This window comes from Harpia harpyja, chromosome 11, assembly GCF_026419915.1.
Source record: "Harpia harpyja isolate bHarHar1 chromosome 11, bHarHar1 primary haplotype, whole genome shotgun sequence".
NCBI lineage: Eukaryota > Metazoa > Chordata > Aves > Accipitriformes > Accipitridae > Harpia > Harpia harpyja.
Genome location: NC_068950.1, coordinates 29190663 through 29217183, shown reverse-complemented (window position 1 = coordinate 29217183; position 26521 = coordinate 29190663). Strand labels below are relative to the sequence as shown.

Genomic DNA, 26521 nt, shown 5'->3' with positions numbered 1-26521 from the left:
TCCCCTCCGTGGTAACTAACTGGTTATCTTTCACCTGTAACATCTTCAAAGATTGAGACACACTTCTGATGTTAAGACTGACTTTTTTTTTCACTGGCTATCTCTTTATCTCACTGCTAAATTATACTCATCACCAAAAAAATGCCTGTGGACCTATAATAAACATCACCACTCGTTCAGTTAAGATTTGTGTACAAAACTCATTGAAGTCACAGATGATATTCATGAGTTTTCATCTCCCTTCAGATGTCCATCATCTGTTACCATCACAGTTTCCCTTTCAGTGTCATCCAAAAGGAGACTCATGCTTCCATCTATTCTGCCATTAGGAGTTTCATTAACGCTAACAAGACGCATCAGCAATTGGATGTCTTTGAAGCTTACCATTCATATTGCTTCTTGAACTGACATGGAAGTGAGAAAAAGCACTGAATAACCATTTCATTTTCTACATGCTAGGAGATTTAAAATGCATTAAATCCACAGAGGTTTTGAGAGAATCAAAACTGTGCCTCTAACAAGAATTTTACACCAACATCTGCTAAGCCAGTGTGGTAGTTGAAGAAAAACAAGCTGGTCTTTACCATTTCATTTAGACCATTTTTTACCACACTGATCTCTAAATAGGCTGAATTCTTGGTCAAGAACTATCAAGTGTTTCCTGAAGCAGTCAGTAATTTACACTGATTGCTTATATTGAACACTTATATTGGATTATGCATTCTTCTATCCTCAATTGTTCATCTGTAGGGTATAGTGTACTGTGCTTTCATCACTTACCTGCTCACCCTGTGGCCCTCGCAGTCCCAGATAACCCTTAAGACCCTACAGGTAGAGAAACAGATATGTGATAAATACAGTTAAACACACAAAATGGACCTTTTTTTCCTACTCCAATCTCCCTTTATCAAGAATAAAATTATCCAAACTTGTTTGCCTGCAGCATTAGTATGGTTTACATTTAGCAGCTCATATGAAAGCTGAGTTAGAGGAGTAAGAAATCTTCATGGCAGTTCAGACAATTTCAAGATTTCAGCATGCTTAAAGACAGTTCCAGACTTGTACTCTTTTCAACAAATGAGTACATGGGATGCTGTCACCAGTTATTGCTGAAACTGAAGAATTGGATTTGGTGCGGTGCATTTCCCCGTTCCAAATCCTTGTCATGATGTCGTTTCTGAACAAGGCAGTTCAGAGGAGGGGTATAAGTAGAGGGTCATCCCAGACTATTCTAGGACACTCTCGAGACAGACAGACCTTCCAGGATACATGATATCTCTTTTTAAAATTAACATAGAACAAATTCCAGCCCTTATATTATGGAATTTATATTGGTAAAGAGAATAGCCTGTTCCTCATCCCAGAAATGGTGCTGGAATCATGAAGCTGTCAAACTCTACTCCCTGTGCATTGACCATTTCATGCATATTTTAGTACTTAAAGAAAAAAAGAATTAAAAATAGAGCTGGAACCTGCCATCTGCATTGGTACACATGAAAGGGGAATCTTCTTGGATGTCTTTACACTGTACTAAACATACCCAGACAAGCTGGCCTAAAAAGGAGGCTTAACAGTTGCATGATTGATGCAGAAGCCAAGTGTCTGGTCTCCACAACCCTTGCAAGAGGTACTGGGAATACGCAAGTTCCAAAAGCTGCAGCTTGAAAGAGAAAGACCAAAACAATCCTTATTCTGGATAGAAATCTATCATAAAATTGGCCTCAAAGACATTGACTGAGTAGCAGGAGTGTCTTGGCTGATGTCAAACATCTGGCTGCCTTGCAGCATGATGATAGTCATTAGTCAGTAGGGACTTGAGACCCACTGTAACAAGAAGGAATTCTGCAACTGATTTCACCAGATCAGGTATCCGAAAGTTTTGGAACAGCTTCTGTGTGACCACAAGAGTATTTCTGCATGAAATTAATTTTATTATCATATACAAAATTAAAAGATGGAATGATTTGGCTTGGTGATAATTTTAGACAATAGAATAGAATGACATCTGTAAGGCTTCAAAATTTGCAATTCTGCTATTATAGGCTTGCTTGAGGAATCTTGATCCAAAAGAGATGTACTCATTAAGAAACCCAAAGGCCTCATTTTCTCAAAACCCAACACAGCAGGTGTGTCCTTTCATTTTGCTAATCACACAGAGTGCATTGCCAGTTTGCAAAATTAGAATGCATTCTGGGTTCGATCTTCTCCCACAGCTTAAGTCTAAATAATTTATATATGTCATCTTGTATCTAAGGAAGCAGGTCTGCATTGCTGTCGGGGTAAAAAAATAAATCTGTAACACAGGTAGCCAGGAGCTGATCTTGGACAAACCAGTTAATATGAAATATCCCAATTTACTATATTAATGCATGCCTAAACCCAAATTTTTTACTGAATTGCTAAAGCAGAACTAAACATGCCAGCATAAGCTGGTAACTCATCTTTAGCTTTCAAAATGTGCCTCAGAAAGCCATATAGTTTTACAGTCCCAGCCCACTCTGTATTTCATGAGTTTTATCCATTTCAGAATTTTATCCTCTCCTATGCTTAAATGATCAACTAAAGTAGGTGTTGCTAGAAGAGACCTCTCAGTAGTTTATTATTTCTGTACAAGGAGGAAAGGAAAGCAAATGCTGCTATACACAGAAACGCTCAAAAAGAAATTTATCATGATTTAGTTTCAAAGTGGGTCAGTTTAGCTGATGAACACCTGCATGGACAGTCTCAAAAGAAGGCACACAAGGAACTGTGAGATGAAGAAGGAGGACTGATACTGGTATCCATGTTTCTACACAACAGCATCTTACTTCTGCTGGAGGAAAACTGCTCTGAACTCATATTTTAGAGTAGCATGCCCATATTCTTATTCAGAGTTAATATGGCCTTAATTTATTAAAACTCACTTAATGCTGATTGGGAATGAAGCTAAACCATGCTAAAATTAATATAATTCCAAAGTGAGAGTTTTGACATAAGGGTTTCCTTTCCTGTGACTTAGCTAATCCTCTTAAAATTCTTAGTTTTTTATTAGTTTGGGTTGTATTCTTGAGCTTACCCATGTAAATTAAGACCAAGCTTGCTCTGAGCTAAGATGAAAGTAAACAAGAAGAATACAAGTTCACATGCACTGGTTTGCAAAATGCAGTATCTCCCAATTTCTAATGAAGATTAACGCTCTGATTTAAAAGCTCAGTGTGGAAGAGAAAGGTTTGATGCTTCCAATTAGAGCAATACAGCCTTCGAGCACATTTCAAAAAACACAGCAAGTTGCAAGAATACTTTGGTCTGCGTGAGAGAAAAATCTTTACTGCCAACTAATACGGCTCAGAAAAGACTTCATAGCAAGTTTAAATGTCTGACTTCTACCATATGCCTAGCACAGGGGGACTCAGACTGAGTGAAGTCTGTATATAGAAAATGTAGATGTTAAATCATAACAGCAAGGACTGTTCAAGCCAAGTCTTTCCATCTTACTGGTGCCCATTGTGCTTTATTAGAATTTCTATGCATTTGTTATTAAAATACATCTGGCATAACACCGGCAACTTTGCTAGAAAGCCAAGAAGTTTCCGTAACCTCTAAAAATCAGTAGGTGAGTTGTTATACCTAATGCTACAACCGTCAGCTGCAGAGAGATACTTGTCTTTCAAAAGTGCAGGAAAAAGAAATTTCTGGGCACGGGGTAAGCCTAGCATATAAACTGATTGCTATGCACTGTCACATGAGCCTTTGCAATGCTTCCTTATCAGCTCCATGTTGTCACCACACGGCATCTAGTTTTGAAAAACTTCATCAGCAAACAGTTTTTGTGTTTTGGTTTTCTTCTTCATAGCTCCATTCTATCTTGTTTGCTGATGTTTATTAACACAACTAAGATTTTACCTAGCATCTCTTAGCCCGAATATCCTAAGGAATGGAAATATCACTAAAAAACCAGCATACATGTAGAAGATGGACCTTTTCTCCATCTAATTCAGTAGAGGAATTTCTCTCACAGAGTTGAGGTTTCCTTCCACTCAAGGAAAACTGCACTCTCTAGGAGAAACAGTGGGAGACACTTGGTAGCATAATGTTGACGTCGCCACAGCTACTGCTTTGAAATTTATCTATCTGCCTTACCCCTTACAGGATGCAAAAGTAAAGACAAAAGGAAATATGAAACCCTCTCAGGTTGCAACCAAGTTTTTTCCTTCAATGTATCTTACCATATTATACTTTAGTATGTGAATTTTATCAGTGTTTTATAGATCCAGATTCCCGTGATTTACTGTTACACACATATTAGGGAATAACGCTAGCCCAAAAATGGTAGCCAAACTTTTAAAAAAATCTTTTCCAAAGTCATTGTAAAGTACCTGCAACCACACAGGCACTGCAGTCATTCTAATGTACTGGCATGATCCCAGGCAAGTTACTGCCCAGGAGTACTGTCCTATGGCTGACAATCTACCCCCCAGTACTCTGGCTAGCAGAGGTAAGTCTGTACAGTGAAGTAGGCCCTTTTTGGGGAGAGGGGGAAGGAGGGAGCTTCCGCTCTGTGAGGTCTCTGGACTGATATAAGGAAAGTTTTGAATGCTGATTTAAAGATGGTCCTGTCAAGACAGCTCCAGATATGAGATCAGGCAGCTGCTCTGGAAACAGCACTCTCCTCAAAGTAACCCTCATCTCCTGCCATTGCTTCTCTGCTTCAAAAGATGCCTGAAAAACAGGCCTTTAAACACTTCATAAACATGCAATTTTCTGTTCTTAAGCTAGAAGAAATCTGGAGCCCTACCCCGAGCAAAACTTGGCTTTTTATAGTGTGCGTTACAGGCATGAGAAATATGTCATATTTTATATGCAACCACAAGGACACATACTCCAGCACATGGCATGTAATGAAAAATAAAGTCAATCACAATAATCTGTTCCCAGAGTCCTGATTATTAACATACATTTGTTTTACTATCTCATTAAAAAACCTGTAGATTCTCAGCTTTATAACAAGAAGCACGTCATTTTATAGTTCTAATCCAAAACAGTAGCTTACTAGTGCTGTTCTATTGTATTGAGGGCTTCAAAATCTTCTTTTAGGAGGGGGGGTAAAATGAATCTTTCCAAGAAACTCTCCTAACATAATCTCAGATATTCAGAAAAATAGAACCAAAAGCACATGAAATATGGCTTCTCAAAGTCATTCTTGTCAAAAAAAGTGAAAATAACATGCACACTTGCCTCAAACTTCCACAACACATGTTTTTGTATAAGGACCAAATAATGTTGCACAGGAAGTTCACAACCAGGCAAATTCTGGTTAGAAAACTTGTTAAACACAATTTCCTCCACAGCCACCCTTGAATGGGGCAATCGCATGCAGTGGAGGGCAGCTAGCATTGCAGCATTCCCTCCACTTCAGCTCTCCAAAGCCACAACTCCAGCTAATGGGAAATGGATGATGAATTCCATAAAGAAAACCCCTCAAATTTCTAGGTCTTTCAGGAAAACACTGACAAAAGTCAATATGACAAAAAGTAATTGCCATGAAATGAACATAGATTTGTATTACACTATTAAAAATATCTGGAAGAACATTACAGTTTTTATTCACTATCAAATACCTCACTGTTTAGAAACTACTCAGTTAACACAAGCTGACTGTCAAAATCAAATAAAATTTGGGACACCATTAACTCATATGTAGGATTTTTTAATCTTCCTTTTTACCTGGATGAGAAAGAATATTGGAAATATGCTATTTATTCAATATTATAGCAATTCCCCAGTAGTACTGGGGTACAAAACAAAAATGGAGGTATTTGATTTTTCTGCAGTTTTTTCTTGTAGCTGGTTTACTTCACAGCTACTTGTGCTTGCATTCCTTTGAAAATAATTTCTGGAGATAACAATGAGCTAACAGCGTGTTTACCTATTTACATATATTGAAAAGCAATAACTAAAGATCAATTATTTAAAACATAATAAATTTGGGCTTGTCATTAAAAAAACTAAGCGTGAAATACTTTTAACTGTTTACAGGTGTAGTGCTGTTCAAAAGCTGGTATTCTTACAATCTGGGTCAGACAGAAGTTATCTTAAACATGGTTCTAGTTAGTGTCTGATGTGTACAACATGGCAACAGAGAGTAAAATTTCCAGTGATGAACTAAGCACGATTCTCCAGAGTCTCTAACCCTCAGATAAGGAGTGAATTCTTGTGGCAGGAAGAGAGCATGACGGCCATAAGATTTTAATTTCCTTGCCCCCAAATGTCAGTCTCATAATCCAGAACAAGTGACATCTGCTTCCCATCTAAAAAGCTTTAAAACAATAACTACTTTGTTTTCAGAGCAAAACTATAAACCTGATGAAATAAGAAAGCACAATATTTGGGGAATCTCAAGGTGGCCCAAGATCAGCAGTGACAAAAGTTATCGGTGTCCAGGCTTGTACATTAACTCTCAACAGAGGGGCTGCAAATTCTTGTCACAGCTATGCATTTTCTCAGTTCATAGAACTGTGAGCCACATGTTTGGCAAAATAAATTTCCACACTCCTCCTGGTGCTAATTCAGTGATAGCTTCCTTTTCTGGTCACATTTTTACTATGTTTTGGTCAATTCTAGAAATGAATGACTAGACTTTTAAAAAAAAAAAAAAAAAGGCAGTCATACACTTTAAGATCAAGACAATGTTAAATGAAGCCATCTTAAAACATAACATTGAGCATAAATTTTGTTGCAATGCCATTTTTCTTTAGTTTCAATAGCAGGCATGCATTTAATTAATATTCCTTCTCTATATATCAAAACTTAAGGCCAAAAATAGCAGGGCCTACCTTACTAACAATTCATTCCATCCTTTCAATGGACACTTTACAGCTGACTTTAGTGTTACCTACTAATTCAAAATTCTGCTGTGATATCTGTTGTCCCTGTTTTTCTATTACACTTGCAACACCAAACTATCTTCTGCAAAGACAGCATTTAATAGTACTTTCCCCCCAGCTTTCTTGCTGATTTTTACCACCTCACCAGTTTGTCACCATCTGACTAATCAGAACAGCCTACTGGACCTATGTCAGGTGACCTCTCCTTCCACATAAACTATATTCACTCCCTCAGTCTTCTGTGCTCATTTTCTTAAGGTTGTCTCATTTCCTCTATCGACATCCTTCATGTTCTCTTCCCAAAACTACCTGTCTGCCTTATGCTTTCCTGTATACATAGGACTGCCATAATTTGGATATATTACTTAATGCAGTGTGTGGCACCTGACATTTCTCATATTAAAAAAACAGCACGTTATGTAGCATTCAAAATTGGAATTTATTTCACCTGAGCTCTATTTTAGCAATTCTGACACACGTTTGGAAAAAAGCAAGTAATTCAGTGCAGAAATACTGAGCACATGACCCCATGGAGCTTCTTCTATACTACAAAATACACAATATAGGAAAAGAAATGAAAAAACTATTACTGAAAATTGAATACAATTGATTTAAAAATGGCTGTTATCTTGCAGGCAAGCCGATCTTCCCTAGCACCTATTCTGTTCGAGCAGGGGCATGCCATGCCTTTTGAAGAACACCAGTCTAAGCAGCTATGATTTACATTCTGTTGCGATGATCTCACTTAATTTAGTTGCAAGGGAAGGTTTTGCACTGTTGGCCCTGGAGCCTAACACAGTAAACAGTCACAGTACCAACAGCAGGCCTAAAGCCCTTCTATCGCATCTCAACCACCAGACATCCATCCGATGGCCATTGATTTGAGCCAGGGAGGTTTACATGAAAATGGAAACAGAATCTTACCTTCTGGCCTTTGATCCCAGGTGGGCCTGGAAAGCCTATGGGCCCTGGATCACCCTGTACAACAGAAACATCCAGAATCACTGTGTTTCACTGGAACATGACACAGGCCTATAAACATGTAGGACTTCATATCTTCTCTGCATTCTTGGACACTTGGTTTGAAGAAGTAGCTGATGTTGTTTTATCAGGCATAGTTTTGGGGGGGGGGGGGGGGGGGGGGGCGGTGTTGAGAAAGAAAATTGAAAAGGCAACAGTTCTTCAATTGCAGCCACCTGGTGCAATGTGCATGCTCCTGCATCATACAACATGGCCAAATCAGGGCTGGAACAGACTTAGTTCACAACCTCACAACATTTACTTTTGGCCAACATAAATGGGAATGAAGAAGCTATACAATTCTTGAGGTAACCGTTCCCTCAGAAGTGAGTGGTTTCACCTCAAATTAAGATATATATTGAACTATTACAGTTTATTGTTTGTGTTACTGTTATGCCAACAATCCTCAACCAGGAACCAGGACGCCATTGTGGTATGTGCTGCATAAAACATGGCATAAACATAATCTGTGTAAAAGACAACATGAAAAACACATATTGAAAAGGTGTTATGGTGGCATATGGCTATTCTCATTCAAGTTCTTTAAACTTTGCAACTACGTGATGGTACATGTGAATGAGAATTACAGCATCTCAAACGCTAGGGAGATGGAAAAAGATACATTATTTTAGGGTTGTTGCAGATGGGGGAGGAGGGAAGGTTGTTCCAGTTCTCTTTTCCTTGCTCAGGACTGACAGTGAGGAGACTCACTCTTTCAGGATTAGTGCCCAAATTCAAATTTAATGAGTCAAGGAACAGATCCTGGAAGTGAGTTAGCATCAAAGTAAATTCAAGTCCATTACTTAGGTTGAGCAAATTTGACTTGGGTGAAAAATTAACCCCAAATAGTGAGAACTATAAAAATGCATATAAATCCCATATTTTTGGATTATAGATGCATTCCACATATGTTTAGGTGTAGGTCATACATATAAATGGGTAGGCTTTAGACTGTTCTGTGGCAGCCTGGACTCGTGCCAAAAAATATACCTTGAGTTTCAGGTAGACATGTATAGTTCACAGCACTATGATTAGACTGCCAAAAGCAAAAGCTGGTTAGATTAAAATAATGTTGCAATTTCTACAAAACTGCCCTTGAATTTCTTATCAGTGCATCAACAGACACATTTCTGAATTTTGCTCAGCAGCCATTTAACACTGAAAAATATATATTTGTGAATTTTAGGGTTTGACAGAATGTATGCATTAAAATAAAAGTTATTTTATGTACACACCAGCAGTCAGTAAACAATAGTTATTTGTTAATGCTTGCTTCATTACGGAGAGCGGTCCTGGGCTCCTACAGTGTCTTCTACTTAGCACAAATGTTCCACAGTTGAACAACTAACAAATGCTCTTAAAACTTAGCATAAATAAAAGATATTCTAAAAGATATAGCATAGGCTAACACATAAGAATGCAAACATGCAATTACATTTTCAGTATTATCACACTGATTTTAAATTTTCATACACAGTCACTAGATTTGCAATCTAAAAATGAAATAATCACAAGCTTTCAAGTCCACAATTTCTATGAGGAACCATTTAAAATAATTATACTCAAATATTTTGGGCAGAGAGAACAACTGCTAGTTTGGCTAAAGCGGCTTAGGAGGAACTAGCAGGAAAAGCCTCTGAAGTGAAACGACAAATCTTAGCATCAAGAGTCTGTTAAAAAACGTGGTTAAATACAATGTGACATGCAATAATGTGTGTGCACTTGTCATCACCAAATTTTGTGTGTCTTACACAACTTTCTGGACTAATGCAAGGTACTAAAGAAAACTGGAATCGTACTTCGTTATATCGGTGTGAACAGAATTGAATTTCATTTGTTCTAGAAGTCCTTACCTTTTAATTTTTTTTATTTTTACAAATTAAATCAAATACATAGTTTAAGTTTCAGCTTTGAACATGATTTTTTGTGTGTCTTTGGTTCATTACATCACCTGTATCTGCACTGGTCAGTCTCACATAATTAAGTATCAAAATATACCAGTGTCACAGTAAATACAAAGCATTGTGCTGTTCTAACTTGTCTGAATGTTAAACAAGACTTCAACAAAAGAATGCGACAGACAAAACATTTTTCTGTAATTAATAATTTATTACCTTTTCTCCATGTTTTGCCTGTCCTGGAGAGAATCCTGGGTCTCCTTTAGGGCCCTGTTGCAGACAAATTAAGCTCATTAATATAATCAGGGAAGAGAGTTTTTAATGATATATGTGGAGACAAGTATTTTCAACTGTTACAGCAGGAGAAGGGGGAATGTTCATATAAAATGCACTCGTTATTACAGATTTTTTTTCTCATAACTTTTTCAAGAAAGAACTACAACAAAACATAATAGTGTGAGTTCACATCAAAATGAGATTTACACTTTCCAAATGTCATAATGTCACAAAAACTTTTGATAAGCAGATTTTGTTGGTAAATCCAAGCAGGATTACAGCAGACACCTCAGCTGAAATGCTCTCCCCATGCCTCTACCACTTCAGGACACCACCTATTCCCCAAACACTGTGCAAGATTATCGGGCTGTGTTACTGCATTGATTATAATCTTGCCCAGGCTTCCTCACGCTCGGTACCTGCGCCACGCAGCACAGACTGGGAAGGACAGAGCTGTAAACAGGCAAAGGCCTCTGTTTAATTACAAATTACTTCCTAGCAGATGAAACACCTCATCATTCTCGCCCAGGAATTACCATCCGCATCCAAGACTAGGCTGCGGAGAGGGGAAGGGTCTGCCACACCAGTCTCTCCTATTTCAAATCACCGCTGCCAGAGCCTGCAGCCACACGAGGCGCCAGGCACCGCAGGCAGACGCGCACGGAGGCCCCGGGGCCTGCCAGGGGCCAGAAGCCGGGGCTGGTCAGGACCAGCCGGGCCTGGCAGCCGGCCCTGCAGAGCTATCAGCTTACAGGCAGCTCTGCCACCACAAACCCCGCAGAGTCAAATTCACTGTCCTTAAAACTGGAGTCACCAGCAAACGGCACCTCCTGAGACAGCGCTGGGTGAACTGCTTCACGATGACCGAGCAGCCATAGGTTGAAACCACACTCATGCACTAATAACTGAAAACACAGTAATTGAAGAGGACATGGGGGACCCCCTGGTCTAATTCATGCTAAAAGCTGCATGCAAAAGGCACTGTAACATTTCATTGAGCTGTTCATATAAATGGCACAGGCTACAATGGTGCTCTTGATTTGAAAGCTGTAGAGTAACACCGGGTGTTACTCATAAGCATCAAGATCTACTCTTCTCACTCAAAAATACATTTTACGTAGCCAAGGAAATAAAGGTTACTATTAAAATTATGCCATAGCAGTGCTAGATTAAAGATGATATGTGCCCTTCACTGAAAGGGAGCTGAAGTTGGGAAAAACATTTGCTGGCACAATCCTACTCTCAGGGGCAACGCTGGATGCTCAGAGGGACATACAAGACAAGCAGCATGCGCCTCCCTGATGGTCAGCCATTTTAGATCTGTAAGATCCAGGGCCTTCACTTGAAATGCTAACAGGCCTGACCCTCCTCTTGTGTATGGCACTGCAGATCCAGGGTTATCCTTTCCTCTGCAGTTAAGATTTGTACATGTGAGGCCACTTGAGAAACTAAACTTGTTGAATACTAAAAGACTGGAAATACAGCAAAATGAATCTGTTGTATTAAATTGATGTGTCAGGTCACAGAGAACACAGTTCTTCAGCATGGCAGGAGTTATCAGAGTATTTTCCAGCTGATTTACATTTTGGAAGGTAAATAATTATATTCCTTGAACATCTCCAAACTGTCTTCCTGCTTCCATTTTCCAACATGGGCATATTGGACTAAGAGTTGTAATAAAATTGTGATCAGCTCTCAGCTAGTTAAAACACAGGCCTTCTGATAACTTACCCATCGCCTTTCCTTTCCCTTATAAGCACAATTAATTCCCCATAATTTTTAATCTAAAAAACAAACAGCCATTGTCATGCACGGCCTTCAGTTGTGGATTAACAACATGTTACCACAGGTCAAGATGTGAAGATAAAGCACTTCATTATTTAATCTATGTAACATTACAGTGTAGTTAGAATAGTGCCAGAATCCACAAACTAGATTTTCTTAAGTAATCCATTTTTCAGAGAGCCAGGAATACAGCCAAACCTCATGAATACTTTTAAATGACTTTAAAAACACACATCAACTTTTTATCAGGAATTAAATGCAGAGGACATCAGCTATCGGTTGGAACTGCTAGCACACGCTCAGGGCTGGCTACTATACAGTAAAGGTATTAGCTAATGTCCCATGCTTCAAAAGCAAGTGCATAAAGGATGCTTCAGCACAGGAGGGAAAAAACGCATGTATCTAAAAGGCAGAATAAAATTCTGCATTAATTTACTGCCAGAAAATTGTTGCAACTTGTCTGCAATGTTTTAAGATCAAACAAAAGTGTGTTTCGTTTCAGCTTACATAGTCAGTGTGGGTCAACTGGATCTTCATAGTCAAAACTTGGTGAGCACCTGGCTAATTTTTATTTAAAGAAAAGTGTTTCAGAAGATACTTGTATTGAAAGGATAATTTATAGTCTAACAAAAATGAAAGAGATCACTAAGCACCTAGTAATATACACATATATGTATTTTTTATACATTTATAAAATATATATAGGTACATGCACACACATACAATTCCTTCTATTCTTAAAATCATGGAGACAGCTACAGAACTGATCAGAATTATGATCCAGTGGAGGGGGAAAATACATTATAAAACAAATCCTAGAAGTAATTGGTTACAATTATTTTCCTAGCAATATATTCTGTTATATAGTCAGCATAAATATGGTAAAAATTAATTGTGACTCTCTAAGTTTAACTGTTCCTATAGAACTACATAATAACTAAAGAGCACACAGACAAAAAATAAAGTCACTTGGTTTTACAGTGTTTGACACTGAAAGCTTTATTAAATTTCTTTTTATGTCCTCAAGCAGTTTTTAACACCTGTCATGACTGGTCAGATTCCTGCCGTTAGGAATCGCACTAAAACAAATCATGGTTGCTGTTGTTTTTTTCCTAACATATCTATCAAATTGTTCAAACTAAATATGAGTTGAAGGCATTCTGCAACTGCACAAATCTGTCAAATCTATTTAAAGGGCCTATGTTACAGAAATTTGAAGGGTTTTATTTGAGCTTCCAGTCTCGTATTTTGTCTTTGGTTTTAAATATCACATCCATAAATCTTCAGAAAATTATTCTAGCGTATTAATAAAGTGATGTCTGAAATATTAGAATATTTAAATATCAAAGGTTAGACATTGACAAAAAAAGAGGAATTAATAGAGCATGACAGTCTATTTTTCTTCCCCCCCTTTTTTTTTTTAAAAAAAGGCAATTAAATGTTTATTTTCACTTAAATTCCAGTTTATCAAAGAGGCTGAGCTGATTTACAGGAACTCTTTTGGGAAGCACAGACTACTTGCATGGATAACAGTTTCCAAGTCACCATTCTTCACACACAGGGGTTTTTCCCCTGAATAAACTGCTATTTTGTTTTGATTTGAAGTTCAATTTGACTGATTACATTTAATTAAAATACATTTATAGTAACAGTCTCCATCTGTAAACCAAATAAGGCCAATTGCTCCTATTATAGGAAACAGTTCTGGGGCTTCCAAAAAGTCATTAAGAATTTTATGTATTTACATGGCAACATGGATAAATTAACTCACCTTTGGACCTGGCAATCCTGGCAAACCTGGATTACCATGTGGTCCTGGAATACCCTATAAAAAAAACCAAAACCAAAAATGAGTGGGATTATTCAGTACTCCACTGAACAAGTGTGAACAGTTTGCAGAGAGTCATTTTACTGCATCTTTGTTGCTTTTAGAAGCACTGGTTAGGATTTTCAAGAAAAAAAAAAATGCACATCTTCCTAAAAAATTGAAAGTGAAGCCGAGTACTTCCCTTTCTTTTAAACATTTCAGTTTCTATTGTCCTCCCAAATAATTCTTAACAGGTATTTGGCACACAGTCACTGCAATGTTGCTCTCCAGCTACAAAACTTGGGAGGCACGGGATAAAATCAGGAAAATCACATTCTGTGGTATCCAGCTATACACTGCAAAGAGAAGGAACTGGATCAGTTCTCGCTGACTTAAAGGATGACTCAAAGCAATGTATTCTACCTTCTCTAAACAAATCATGGACAAAACCCCTTCACCAACCTGATTCTCCCACAGCCAGTGTAGAAAACGGGCTTGTTACTAAAAGAGTTGGACTTAAACCATTCCAGGAACAGAATAGGCTATCAGTACTATCTTTATCTTCCAGGATAAGTGTCTATTCCTGCAATATGCTCAGCAATCCTCACTCCTTGACAAACTGCACATTAGGGAAAACACTTGTTGCAACGGCTGTCAGCAGCTATTCATCTTCCAAACACTGAAGGACCAAACTGGTGAAAACCTATCCCTGGTAAGTTGGCAACAAAGCTTTTGTTGAATTCACTAAAGCCAAAATTCCACCCAAACAATTAATGCAAATACCCAAAATAATAAGAATCCTTTTCAGCTTTCTCATATATTCAGTGGTCTAACAACAGATAAACTCAGTGTGTGTCCCCCTCACATGAGACTGAATTTACTGGTTATACCTTGCAGTAACACTGAAAGCTGTGTCTGTTAAGTGCTCCCTCTCACTAATGACAATGTTGACATAACTCCACAGAAATGCTAATCCCATGTGCTGTTTAAGAGATCAATTTGCACACTGGCAACTTTGGAGGGGCTCTCAAAGATTTAGGAGAAAGGAAACAAATAGAAAGTGCCAATGTACCTGCAGTGCTGAAGTGGCTCTTAGCTTTTGCTGCTTGCAATGTTATTATCTTGGGGCATAGTACTGCAACACAGAGATGCAAAAGCGTCCTCATGAAATGAGAGGCATCGGGAAATTTGTCTGATCACTGACTAAATTCCAAAATTGCTGAAATTTCATTATTGAGAAACTCAGAACAAGCCAAGACACTTAGAAATCCTTAACTGTCAGATGTGGACTTCTCTACCATAGAATTACAGAGATCAAAATCAGTTTTTAATGGAAATCTCTAACCATTAATCAGGCATTGATACCATGCCCAAAGTGTCCAACCCATGTGAATCTCTGTCAGGATCAGGTTTGGACACACACCCGAGAGACCCTGAAGGCAGCCCAGGCAATGCGGCTCTGCACTCTGCTGCTTCCCTTCAACACCTGAAGTCACATTTCAGGATCACAAATGGCAGTTCACGTGAAGGAAGACAGAAGTCACAGGGCAGACTGGTAGATGTGGACATGAACTTTGCATCAACAAGGTTTTATGTGCTTTTTGGCTCAAAAAACTCGTCTATCATACCGTGTATCTTCACTAGCTGTACTTGCTTGAATTTATCAGTGTTGCACAAATTAAAGAGCACTGACGTTTCAAAAACATTTATTTCTCTTATCAAATAGTTTTATAGACTTTCTTGGCCCATATAAATGTGTATTTTAAACTCAGAACTACTGGTAAATATTCATCTCAGCCTTTTCCATACTTTTCCAGGCCGCTACTGTAAGCTGTCTCTTCACATTGGAATGCGTGTCCTACTCAATAATTAATCCAGAAAACTCACACGGTAGAGCACTGTGCTCTTAAGTACTCTATTCCTGTAAAAAAAGACCTGCAGAAAAAAAAGCCCAAACAAACAACAACTCAGCAAGAGAGATCTCACTGACAGGCATGGCTTTAAACATATGGGCAGCCTCCTCTAAACCAAAGACAGGCTCCCAATTGTGAGGATCTACTTGAGTATGTGGGATCCTGCTTCTGATGCCAGATGTATCCTCAAAAGAGGCACTACGCAACATAGAAAGCCACGTTGTAAGAATTGTCAGCTCTTACGTAGGAGGATAATTTGAAAAAAGCATCCAAGAAGTCAGGAAGATACGGATTTGAAGGATATTTTTCATTTTATACTTTTAAACGCGTCTCGTCCACTCCCTTGCCTCCAACTGCTCTAAAGCATCAGTTTGGTTTTCAGCCCCTTTGACCAGTGCACTTTCCTACTCAGTCAGACCACGTTTTGAAAGCCAGCAAAGCACAGGATGTTCAACACACTATTGAGCAGCAGCTTGTTTAAATGTTCCTCAAAGGCTGAGTCAAAACTCCTCCCACACATCTGCTGAGCCTTTATATAAACTACCCCCTTATCTCCCACTTGTGATTTGCCTAGATAAGTACACTCCAGCCATTACCACTTACATACCCAAATACCATGGCCCAAAAATCATATACACAAATCCTTACCTGTTCCCTCTAGCTGCCCTTCTCCTAAAACCCCCCAAATCAACTATGACCTCAGGGACTCCTCAAGCATTTTTTTTTGTACACAATCGTGCAAACACAGATTTACCCTCTTTTGCCCTGTCACCTAGTCCTTGCAGCAGCACAGGCTTCTCCTTTGCTCTCAGCAGCTGGGGCACAGGTTTCTGCTCACTGTGGCAAAGCCTGTGCTCTGTCCCCTGGCACAGGGCAAGGCTGCTGTCCCTGCTTATGTTGGGGTGCACTCAGCCACACAAAATAAATCAACGTTTGCTACTGTAGCTCATGTCTTGGGCAAATTACCCAGATATCTATCACCCCTTTTATCAAGCTGCTGTAACACAAGAGACTAAAACAGATTTTTGGGAGTGGTTTTTTTTCTCCCTCTGTCTTGCAGTGGTTAATTTTGTATCCACCGCCTGCTCCTCTGTGGCAGTGACATGCATTGCTCACTCCCCCTCATTCCAAAAACAAATTAACATGACCTTAGATTGCAGCAGATGGGAGCAGCATGGAAAAACTAAAAGTTAGTATTGCAAGCAGCAAAAGCTAGGTACAAATGAAACAATGCTCTGTGTATGCACCCATACATGGAATTATCTATGCTGGAGGCTCACAGCAGAAAAAAAAAAAACAAAAAAAACCCCACCTGTTTGCTTTGCCTTACTTTAATCTATCTGCCAAATGTTAAGAATCATATACTTTCATAATCACCACGCATATGAATAAAGTTGAGAAAAAGAAAACGATGCAAAGTCCAGTTTGATTATTGCCGACCTGCCTAGAGCTACAGAACAACATAGCCATTTTACTCACCCGAGGACCTCTCTTTCCTGATGGACCAGGTAAACCTGGAGGACCTGGAGGACCCTGGTGATAGAAAATGAAAACTATTGAGGCTAAAAACCTGATACAAGGACAGTATCACAAGTCTGAATCAGACCAGTTCTAACTGATGACTTTCTGCTCATGCAGACCTTCTCAACTTGAAAACCAATTCCCAAACTACAAGCACGTGTGTTTTTAATCTGGCTCTAAATCAGATTTCTGTTTAGAAAGTATCTCATGTCAGAGGAATTGGAGCTTACAATCTAGATAGTAATTTCTACTTAAGTGTATTTGTATTAAAGGAAGAAGAGATCAATTCAAGAATTAGAAACAAGCAACTGCAGTGTATTTCAAAACAAAGAATAGAGAATAATTAAGCCTTTTGAATAAGCATGCTGGCATGCCAAACACATTTTAGAAAAGTCAGGAGTAGCTGAAAAAATGAGATACTACCTTGCAGAAAAGACAGACATGAAACAGAATAAAATAAACGTGGACAAATGGTTGTTCAGTTTCCTATTACAAGCTTCTGATAAGAATAACTGGTAGCATGTTTGTCCTTGTATATAATGAATATCATTTTCTTTAAAGAAAATGCAGATTTTTTTTTAAATGCTAGCATATAACCAGATGTATCTTTTGCAAATAAATCAGATTATTAGTCACTATAAGAATATTAGACAGCATACCACCCTCTGTATATCTAGTTGTTTTGACCATAGAAACCTTTCCTTTTCTGTATGTGATTGCTTCACATACAGGATCTACTTCATTGTACTTAAATACGAATGAGAGATCTAGACTAAAATCTGCACGGATTTATAATATATTTCATCTATCATGAGTCCTAAGGAGTCATGGGCTAGTCTTAAGCGTGAATGCAGCTGCATCCAAATGTCAGCATGGCAAGTCCCAGCTTTAACAGAAACCAAGTACTCCCAGCACAAGAAAAGATGGGCATCAAGAAAGTCAGACCGCATGAAGGAGGTCAGTCGATGATAGATAGCACTCCTGTGTTCTGTATATACTACAGCCTCTCAGCTGAGGCACTAGGCAAAACACTGAGTATCATACTGCCCATCACCAAACAACACTGCTGAAAGCTGGCAGGGATACCAGGGAAATCAGAAGGGCAACTACAGTGGCTGAAATGGCCAACTCACAGGCTTTGCAAAAAAGAGAGGGGAGCGAGGGGGGAGCGAGAGAAGGAAAAAAAGACAAACACCCTTTGGGGTTTTATCAACAACCAATGAATCATTTGATTAAGACAAAAGTTGCATTTTTAAAAACCTAAAGTTTTGTGGAAGTGCTATTTCTTTTTCCTTGGAAAGATAACTTCACTAGCACAGAAGACAGTGCTGATTACGAACTTTAGGCATTGTCAAGCCAGTTATATTCATTTGGCCAAAATACAGACCACTTTGGAAAATTTTGGGAAAAACGTTCTGAGGAAAAAAAAAAAGATTTTCCCTCCAATTAATCATAATAATCTTAGGAGTCTAACTGTAGTGCAACTGCCTGGTTATAGTTGGGAATATTTGTATGTCAATACATACTGCATTAAGTCATGCTGAAACCCCATACCCCGCACTTCCCTCTCTGTGTAATTTAGAAGACAAATCTGTGTAACAGTCCTGGTCTTTAGGTCAAACTGTAACTTGTCATACTTTTATCATGGGAGGCTCACTATTTACCCTGATTGCATAAATGCACACTAGCATCCTCATATTTTTCTCAAGTAAAAAGACCCTGTGTTTATTAATAAAAAAAAAAAATGCGGCTGACACATGGAAAGCTCTTGACCTGGCATTCTTGTCGAGGTCTAAAAACGTACCTGAAACGGCACACAGCACTCCTACCCTGCCACTGCTGAATTAGTCTGCTTTCTAATATGCCCTCTCAAATTCTAAGTTCAGAGATGCACTTTGCTTAGAAAATTATCCTGGGACTACAAGGGGAAACATATTATATTTTTTATTAAGTAAAATCATTGCAACTAGTGTGCATTCTTTTGTGATTTGTGGTACAAAGTTCTTCTATATCCCTGTTTCAGATGCTTTCTACATTTCCTTAAAAATACGTTAATAGCCAAACCCCAATTTTCCTAATAGAAATCTTAATGAGTATTTATTAAAATCCCTGATCTTTGCTGCTGATTTATTGAATGAGGGCAGTGAGAACATTTTTTCCTATGTGACTTTTTAATTTTTCTTTTAAATAGTACCTGTTTCCTTTGAAAAAAAAAAAAAAAACCAACAAAAACCCCCACAAAACAAGAAACCAAAACCCCCAAACTCCCCTCACTTTGATTACACTAATTCATAAGTAATTATCTCTCTTAATCTAAAAAACACAAAAAGAAGAAAATACGACCAAGCCCTCAGCAACCCCTAAAAGAAGCAATAAAATATATTTTGAACTATGCAGCCAGAGATGAATAATGCTTTCTCAAGCTTTCCAAAACAAAGTCAACCACTGTAGATGAAGTCTCTGGTAAACAATAATAAGCAATTAGCACCAGCAATCCAGGTGTTTGATTAAAATATTAACAAGGACTCTCCTTAACCAGAGTATGTTACTCCTTAACCTCCAGCTCAGACTCCTCCCTGCAACTCAAGCAACAGCACTGCTGACAGCAGACTTAGACATGTAAATCTTCCTGGAACCGCTTTTCCAACTAGTTGTAAGAAGTTATTCCACTCTATGTACTTCTTCAACCTGTGAAAGCAACTACAACTTCAAACCAGCATGACTGTTTTTATACTAGCTAGGAACCTTTTATGCCTCTTAAGCATCCATGTAAGCCACAGAAGTCAACATCTGAGAGTGAGCCAATCTCCTTAAACCAAGGAATTAGTAATTTGTTTGAATAGCTCTTCCTCCAACTACTGGAAACAGTAATTAAACAAACCTGAAGCAATTAAAAGTGTTAATGTGGTTTTTTTGCATTTCACATTTTAACCACCACCAAAAAACCCCCAGTGACTTTGTATAAATATTACTGACGCAAATTTAAAATTAATTTATTTAGTAAGATCAGTTTGCTCAAAAGAGATCATAGGTTCCTTAAGAAAGGTACCACAACTTATTGTCCTTAGGAATTGTAAAAATTTTATTTAGCTCTTGAAGGGAGAAGCTCAAGTTCCAAATAATTATGGCTTAATCCTGAAATAATAAAAGTAGATGTTACTCTTCCAGAAATTTTCACTACCTTTCAAATGGTGATTGGGATGAATGTAATGGTGAACTTTCACAGACATTTTCTAGGATACTGAAGCCCTTCTATGGATGCACATGTTTTAAACTTGCCCTATGCCAGAGGTAATAGGAAGCATTTCAATTACATATAAGAAGCCCCTAAGATTTCAGATGCACAGCTGTAAATCTGCATTAAGTAGTTAAACCTACTGCACAGGCATATGCTGATCCTGTTGCCATTCAATACCTAAATCATATTCACTAAAGTTTCTCTTGCAAAACAACTATGAAGTTTCTCTTTAAAAGATGTTTGACTACACCCCAACCACTCAACCTCAGCTCACCTCAAACACTTTTAAAAGACTAAGTTAAAGAAACATACGAGTTTAATGCTTGATCCATCAAATACCTAAGGCAAGTGGTCCTTCAGCAAAACAAAAAAACCATGAACCTTTCTGCACACCATCACCAAAATACCTCACATACAGCAGGGAAGTAAACAGAAACATCAGGCTCCAAACCTAGTCTAAAACACTCTCCATGAAAGGAAATTCCACTTCTAACATTGCTAATATCACTTCTTCTATTGTGCAGGTATCACTCTGATTAGCTATGTTTTCTTTAATGTCCCACCTAAAATTTTGTATCTTGCCACACCTTCTATGCAGTATTAACTCACCCTTTGCAGAACTGCAACATTTGTCCCTTACTTTCATTACTAAACACACTTTTGTTTTAACCTTTGCTCAGAATCATATTTTCTATAACTGCGCCACTGTTACTGTAACCTTCTGCAATCCTTCCAGTCTGTCTACATCCTTTTCAAAGCTCATCATCCAAAACTGAGGACGCTTCTTCAAACTGCAGCCTCAGCATACACAAACCAGTAGAAAAATAGCCTGTCTCTGATAGTCACCACTCCTGGTAATGTATCAAGCATCACAGTGGCAAGATGCGTTTATTCTCTAGTGCACTATAACATCACTATCATCCTCATCTGACTGCCTAACCAATCACTGCCCCATCCTCTATTTTACTTTTAATTTCTGTACTATTTTACTAAGTTTCATCCCATCAGTTTTAGACCACCTGGAATTTGTCCACCTTTTTAAAGCATATTACTTCATACAGATATCAATTTAATTTTGAGCAACAAGGATCCTACCAAACATGAATGTCCACCTATTTTTTCTTCTTGCTTCATTTGCATTTTACTGGAAACGATAGAAAACCACACACTTCTCTTTCCAAATGCCCTAGAGCAGGCAATCATTTGTGTATGATTAACCTCCTTTCCTTACAGCTGTGGAAGTCTTTCTTTTTGTCTGTCAAGAATTCCTACAACAGCCAAAGCAATGTCATCAACATCAGAGGATATATATGGCTTTGGTTTATGGATTAAGGCTTTTCAATATTGTTGCGCAGAAGATAGGGAAACTGCATCAGTTTCAGGTGAATTAAATGAAATGTTTAAATATTTAAGACTAACATTATCTTTTTGCTACTAAAAATAAAACAGCAAGAATCTTAAGTTTTTATCTGAATCAGCAGATACTGAGATTGATTTCTCAGCCTGGGCAGGGAAACATGAGGGTTACCTGCAGAGCTAAAATGCATGAAAGTGATTAACTGCCCAATATATCCCCTGTGGCAGGGGAGAGCCTCAGCAAGCAATTTTGTTCAACTGAGAAACATGCCAAGACTAAAATAAGCTAATGTGTGAAAGGGTAGCTAAGAGTAAAGTAAGTGAAATAAGCTAAGAGTGAACGGGTAGCTGATGCTACCCTTACTGCAGTTTATTTAGCACCACATTTAGGATCTCTGAACTGCCCTCTCAGGGTTCTCACTCTCACACCTCTTGGTTGGAATAACACCATCTCATCCAGGACTCAATTCTGCATAATGCAGGGCTTGCATTTCCAATTCCTCCTGGCAATAACTCCAGACTGCTTCTCCTTACCAACCAGATAGACTAAGGAACACCACCGTTTGGCCTTCTACTATTTCTCCTCCTGGCTGAGTGTCTTCATAATCCAGAAAGCTTTTCCAATAGAGGAAACTAATTCCTAGATCATTTCTTAGGGGAAGCCAAATCCTGTGCACATAGGCTTGCAGATGCAATTACCTACCAGCAAGTAATCTAAATCAGCTCTTCAGCTCACATCAACCCTTCCTTCTACCAGTGTGGGACTATGTATCACATTACTACAAACTGCTTCAGGACTGCACAGTGAAGAATATCAGTTTGAAAGTTAAACAGTTAAAAATACACACGAGATTTATTTATTTTTTTAATCTTTATACAGTGCCAACACCATCTGCAACACAGAAAGGAGTGGCTCAATCAGATCAACAGAGCAGCTTTCCCTCTAAACCAGTGGTTAAGGAGACCACACTGTTCCACTTTAAACTCATTTTATATTTTTGTAGGGGATTTTGGTCATTGCAACTGATAGAATTTTAATCAGGGTCTTAATAGCTTTGAAGAAATAGGTGCCCTTTTCCATACGCTATCCACAAATGAAAGCCTGAATTCTGGAGCCCTGCTTTGCAGCAGTGGGTGAATTCCACAGCTGTGGGATCATGGAATACAAGGGGCCTAATTATACAAGGCAAGAATCAGTTCTGGTAGATGATTAAAAGCTAAAATGAAGCTGAGGAGTTTAAGACCACAAAAGCTAGTTCTTGCCTGTCAACTCCAATAGAACAAACGTTATTTCTGTGTTGAGCTCTTGAAAGAAGATTCAAACCAACCACAACATAACAAAGAAGAAAAAAAAAGGGGGGGGCTTTCATGCCTCATCAGGATTTTTTGCTGCGAGGGAAGTTTGCAAGTTCTTCAATGTTGCTTTTTTAGGCTCCCCATTGATAAGACTCTGTGGGTACTTACGTATTAAAGTGTTAGAGCCACACATATAAAAGCTGGATTATCTCTGGTCTTCTCTACATGGGTGTACTAGACTGAGAAAGCAAACCAAGATCACCTCTTCAAGTCTGAGGCCAACAACTGCAGCAGGTACTGTGCCACGCAACCTCCATGAAGCACAATTCTTTACAAAAGCTTGCATGAACAAGGCCACGCAGAGGCCTCCTCTCCCTTTGGCATCAACCCCTCTGGCAGCACAGTGCTTTAGCTTTGCCTCTGTTCCAGTGGGTGCTGCTGGCCCTTTCAGCCAAACTAGTGCTCACAAAGGTCTAGATTAACTTCCCAGCATTGCCACAGATCTCTAAGACCTTGGGCATGTTATTTAAATCCTGACCCAGCAAAACACTTCAGCACAAATGCACCATATTGATTGCTACAGACTATACCAAACACAAGGTCTGTTCTAACAGCCTTCCTGGATGATAAAAACTTCTGTGTCCCCAGTCTGTAAGACAGGCATAGAAAATGGTAACAGAGACATCTTTGAACTCTCCAAATCAGCTATCATCTTTGACACTGTATGTATAGCATCTGTGTCTAGAAAAAAAACCAGAGCATTTGCTTGGTGTTTCTTAGTAATGCAAACAATCAACAGCATTATCAGCAACCATTTCTGTGCCATGTAAAAAAGAATCGATTTAACTTTCTTGGCTGTAACTGACTGATATCACAATGTACAAGCTATGTGCTAAAATTAAAAACTTCCATTAGTAGTTACTAAACGTCCTAAGCTCCACAAATGGAAATTGACATCGTGTTGATAACAGCTACATATTTAGTGATATGTCCCCATAAATACTATCATAAGGAACAAAAAGAGAAAAAAAGACTGACTTCACATTCAAAAGAGATTAAGCAAGAGCACCCCTGGACTAACATGAATTATTTGTTAACACATTTTTCAATTGTGTAACAATCCCTTTGCATCTGGATCCTGTTTAGAGCAAAAAGTGAACTTTTAAATAGGTTTTCAGTTGCTGACTACCTTAAGAAAAAAATATTTCAGTGCTGAAAGAATACATGCAATAAATTTATGGGCACATTCAAACGTATGTTAGGAGCTGCTTAACACATATCAAATTGCTTTCCAGTAATAACCACACAAATGCACACACACACACAAAAAAAAAAGAGCAAGTGGAATTATCCACTCCATGCTATGGTTTAAAAAAGTTAAGCAAAAACTCAAACAAGCACTATCATATTTCCCAGGCTAAGCAGGAACTGCTGTTCTTTCTTGTCTGTAGCTTCATATATATTGCTCCCATTTTTACATATTTAAAAGTTTATGAGCCTTGTGCACACAATAAGAAGGACAAATGGGTTTCTATTAAAAGCACTACTGTGCATTTGCAATTGTTTCAGGCATCACTTACCCTGCGAACTGAAAAAATGCCACAGTCTTGTAAGACTGTTCTAAAAATCATTTTACATACAGGTTTGCATGACCCCATAACCTTGGGTTACGAATGGTTTTACCAGGCTAGATTCTGCAACTGGTCTCTTTCTACAGTTATGAATTTTGATAGCATTGCTCAACTATGTCAGTCTTCCAAACAGCCTGGTTGTTCTTTTCATGGATCAGTGTCTACATTTGTGTACTGTATGAATTTATCCTGTAATTTTATTAAGCAAGCAGTCTCCATAATTAGCAGTTACAAACACCTGGCTGCACTTCAAATTTTAAAGAAGTCTGGGTTGCCTACCACTTCACCAGAATGTGAATGTCTTGAATGTCTTTGTATTCTGCCAGTAAATAAAAATATACAACACTTACACCAAAAAAACATGCGGGAAAGAGACATACTTAAGGCAGACAAACATTTGTACAGTACAGCCGGGAGAAGTTGCAGTCACAGTTTTGGCATGCTTTGTGAGGTTTCTTTCAAAGCCTCTGTTAAATGTATGTTGCTGCATTACAGTAAAAAGAGTAGTAAAGATAACTTACAGGAGGTCCGGTTTCCCCTTTTGGACCTCTGACACTTCCCATTTCAAACATTTTGTCAAGATCTTCATAGTCATAAGCATAATTATTAATACCAATTTCATAACTGTTTTCCATGTGATAAGTCTCATCAGCATCAAATGCACCTTCCTGCCCTGGAGTGAGCTGATTACCCAGAGAGAGGTCAGCAGGCAAACTGTACAGGGTTGTGTTGAAGATTTGCTGCTTATTGTTTGGTTCATCTAAATGCTGTTTTGCTTTGTCCATTCCCTTGCTTTTAGCTTTACTCTGTTTTACAGCGGAGATCAGAAAAGGCTCACTTTGTCTGCCTGCATCTTCTGTGGTATTATCTGAAGTATTTGGATATGATCCTGTGGGGTTTTTAGTGATGTTTCTCTTTTTGCTCATCTCCTGCTGATGAAGAGGCAGATTGACATTCTCCTGGAGTTCTGTTTCAGGCCAGGCTTCCAGCAACAGAGGTTCAGCCTCTGCAAACTCTGATGCAGAGACATTTCTTGACTCAAAGTATTCTGGTAGAAAATGAATCTGAGCAATACTGGTAACAGGAATGTTTGATGCTTCTTTCCTTCTATAAGCTGATATGCCTTCCAACTGTTTTTTCTCATCAATCGTCATCTTTGAAAAAATATCCAGCCCATCTGACACACGTGGAGCTCCTAGCAGAGATCGATATGTTTCAGCCTGGCGACACTGCTGTTTCACATATTTACAATAGTTTGCAGAGGCTTCTGCAGAGGGAATAATATCTAGCTGACATATAACTCCTTCAAAGCTGACAGAGTGAGAGTTCATCCTTCCCAGGGTAAACAAACCATCCAAATCAAATGTCTCCACATCAGAAAGTACTTCCCTGCTATAGTACTTCTTTCCACACTCAGCAAATATTGAGACAGTCTTGTCTCTAATGCCAATGGCAAATGAATGCCATTGTTCATTGTGAACGCTATAATCAAAGTATACAGACTGCTTCCCTCCAGTGTACACCACTACCTTTCTTGGTAGCAGCTGGACACCAAACTGCAGTCTACTTTTGTTCCTAATACTGAAAAGGAAAGCATTATTTACTCTGTAAGAGTACAACCCAACCAATATGGTGAACTGATGCCCTAGATTTGATGGTATGACTTGAATGACGGGGAACTCAATATGTGCATCACTAGTTAGTACAATTCCTGATATGGTTAGACGAACACCGTAAGGTAACTGAGATGACGAGGGCACTGTCGTCTCTGAGGGCTGTTGAACATCTTTCACAAGGCCTAGTTGATGAAGAACATCTATTGCTGTAAGAAGAAATAAAGGCATACTGTTGATTTTGTTTACAAGCTCACAAATTCAGATCCATATAAACAAATGTACACACAACATCTTAACAAAT

The 26521-nt window shown here is 38.5% G+C and overlaps 1 protein-coding gene across 5 annotated transcripts in view; it reads right to left on the bottom strand.

Annotated features, from left to right (window-relative positions):
- COL24A1 (collagen type XXIV alpha 1 chain) overlaps window positions 1-26521 on the bottom strand; it is a 152594-nt gene that overhangs the window by 112676 nt on the left and 13397 nt on the right. For all 5 annotated transcript variants that reach the window (XM_052801639.1, XM_052801634.1, XM_052801636.1 and 2 more), the window contains exons 3-8: window positions 25126-26426; window positions 17042-17095; window positions 13614-13667; window positions 9998-10051; window positions 7788-7841; window positions 781-825 (exon numbers count right to left, since the gene is read on the bottom strand). In XM_052801639.1, coding sequence (XP_052657599.1) covers window positions 781-825; window positions 7788-7841; window positions 9998-10051; window positions 13614-13667; window positions 17042-17095; window positions 25126-26426 — 1562 coding nt within the window. The remainder of the gene's footprint in view (window positions 1-780; window positions 826-7787; window positions 7842-9997; window positions 10052-13613; window positions 13668-17041; window positions 17096-25125; window positions 26427-26521) is intronic.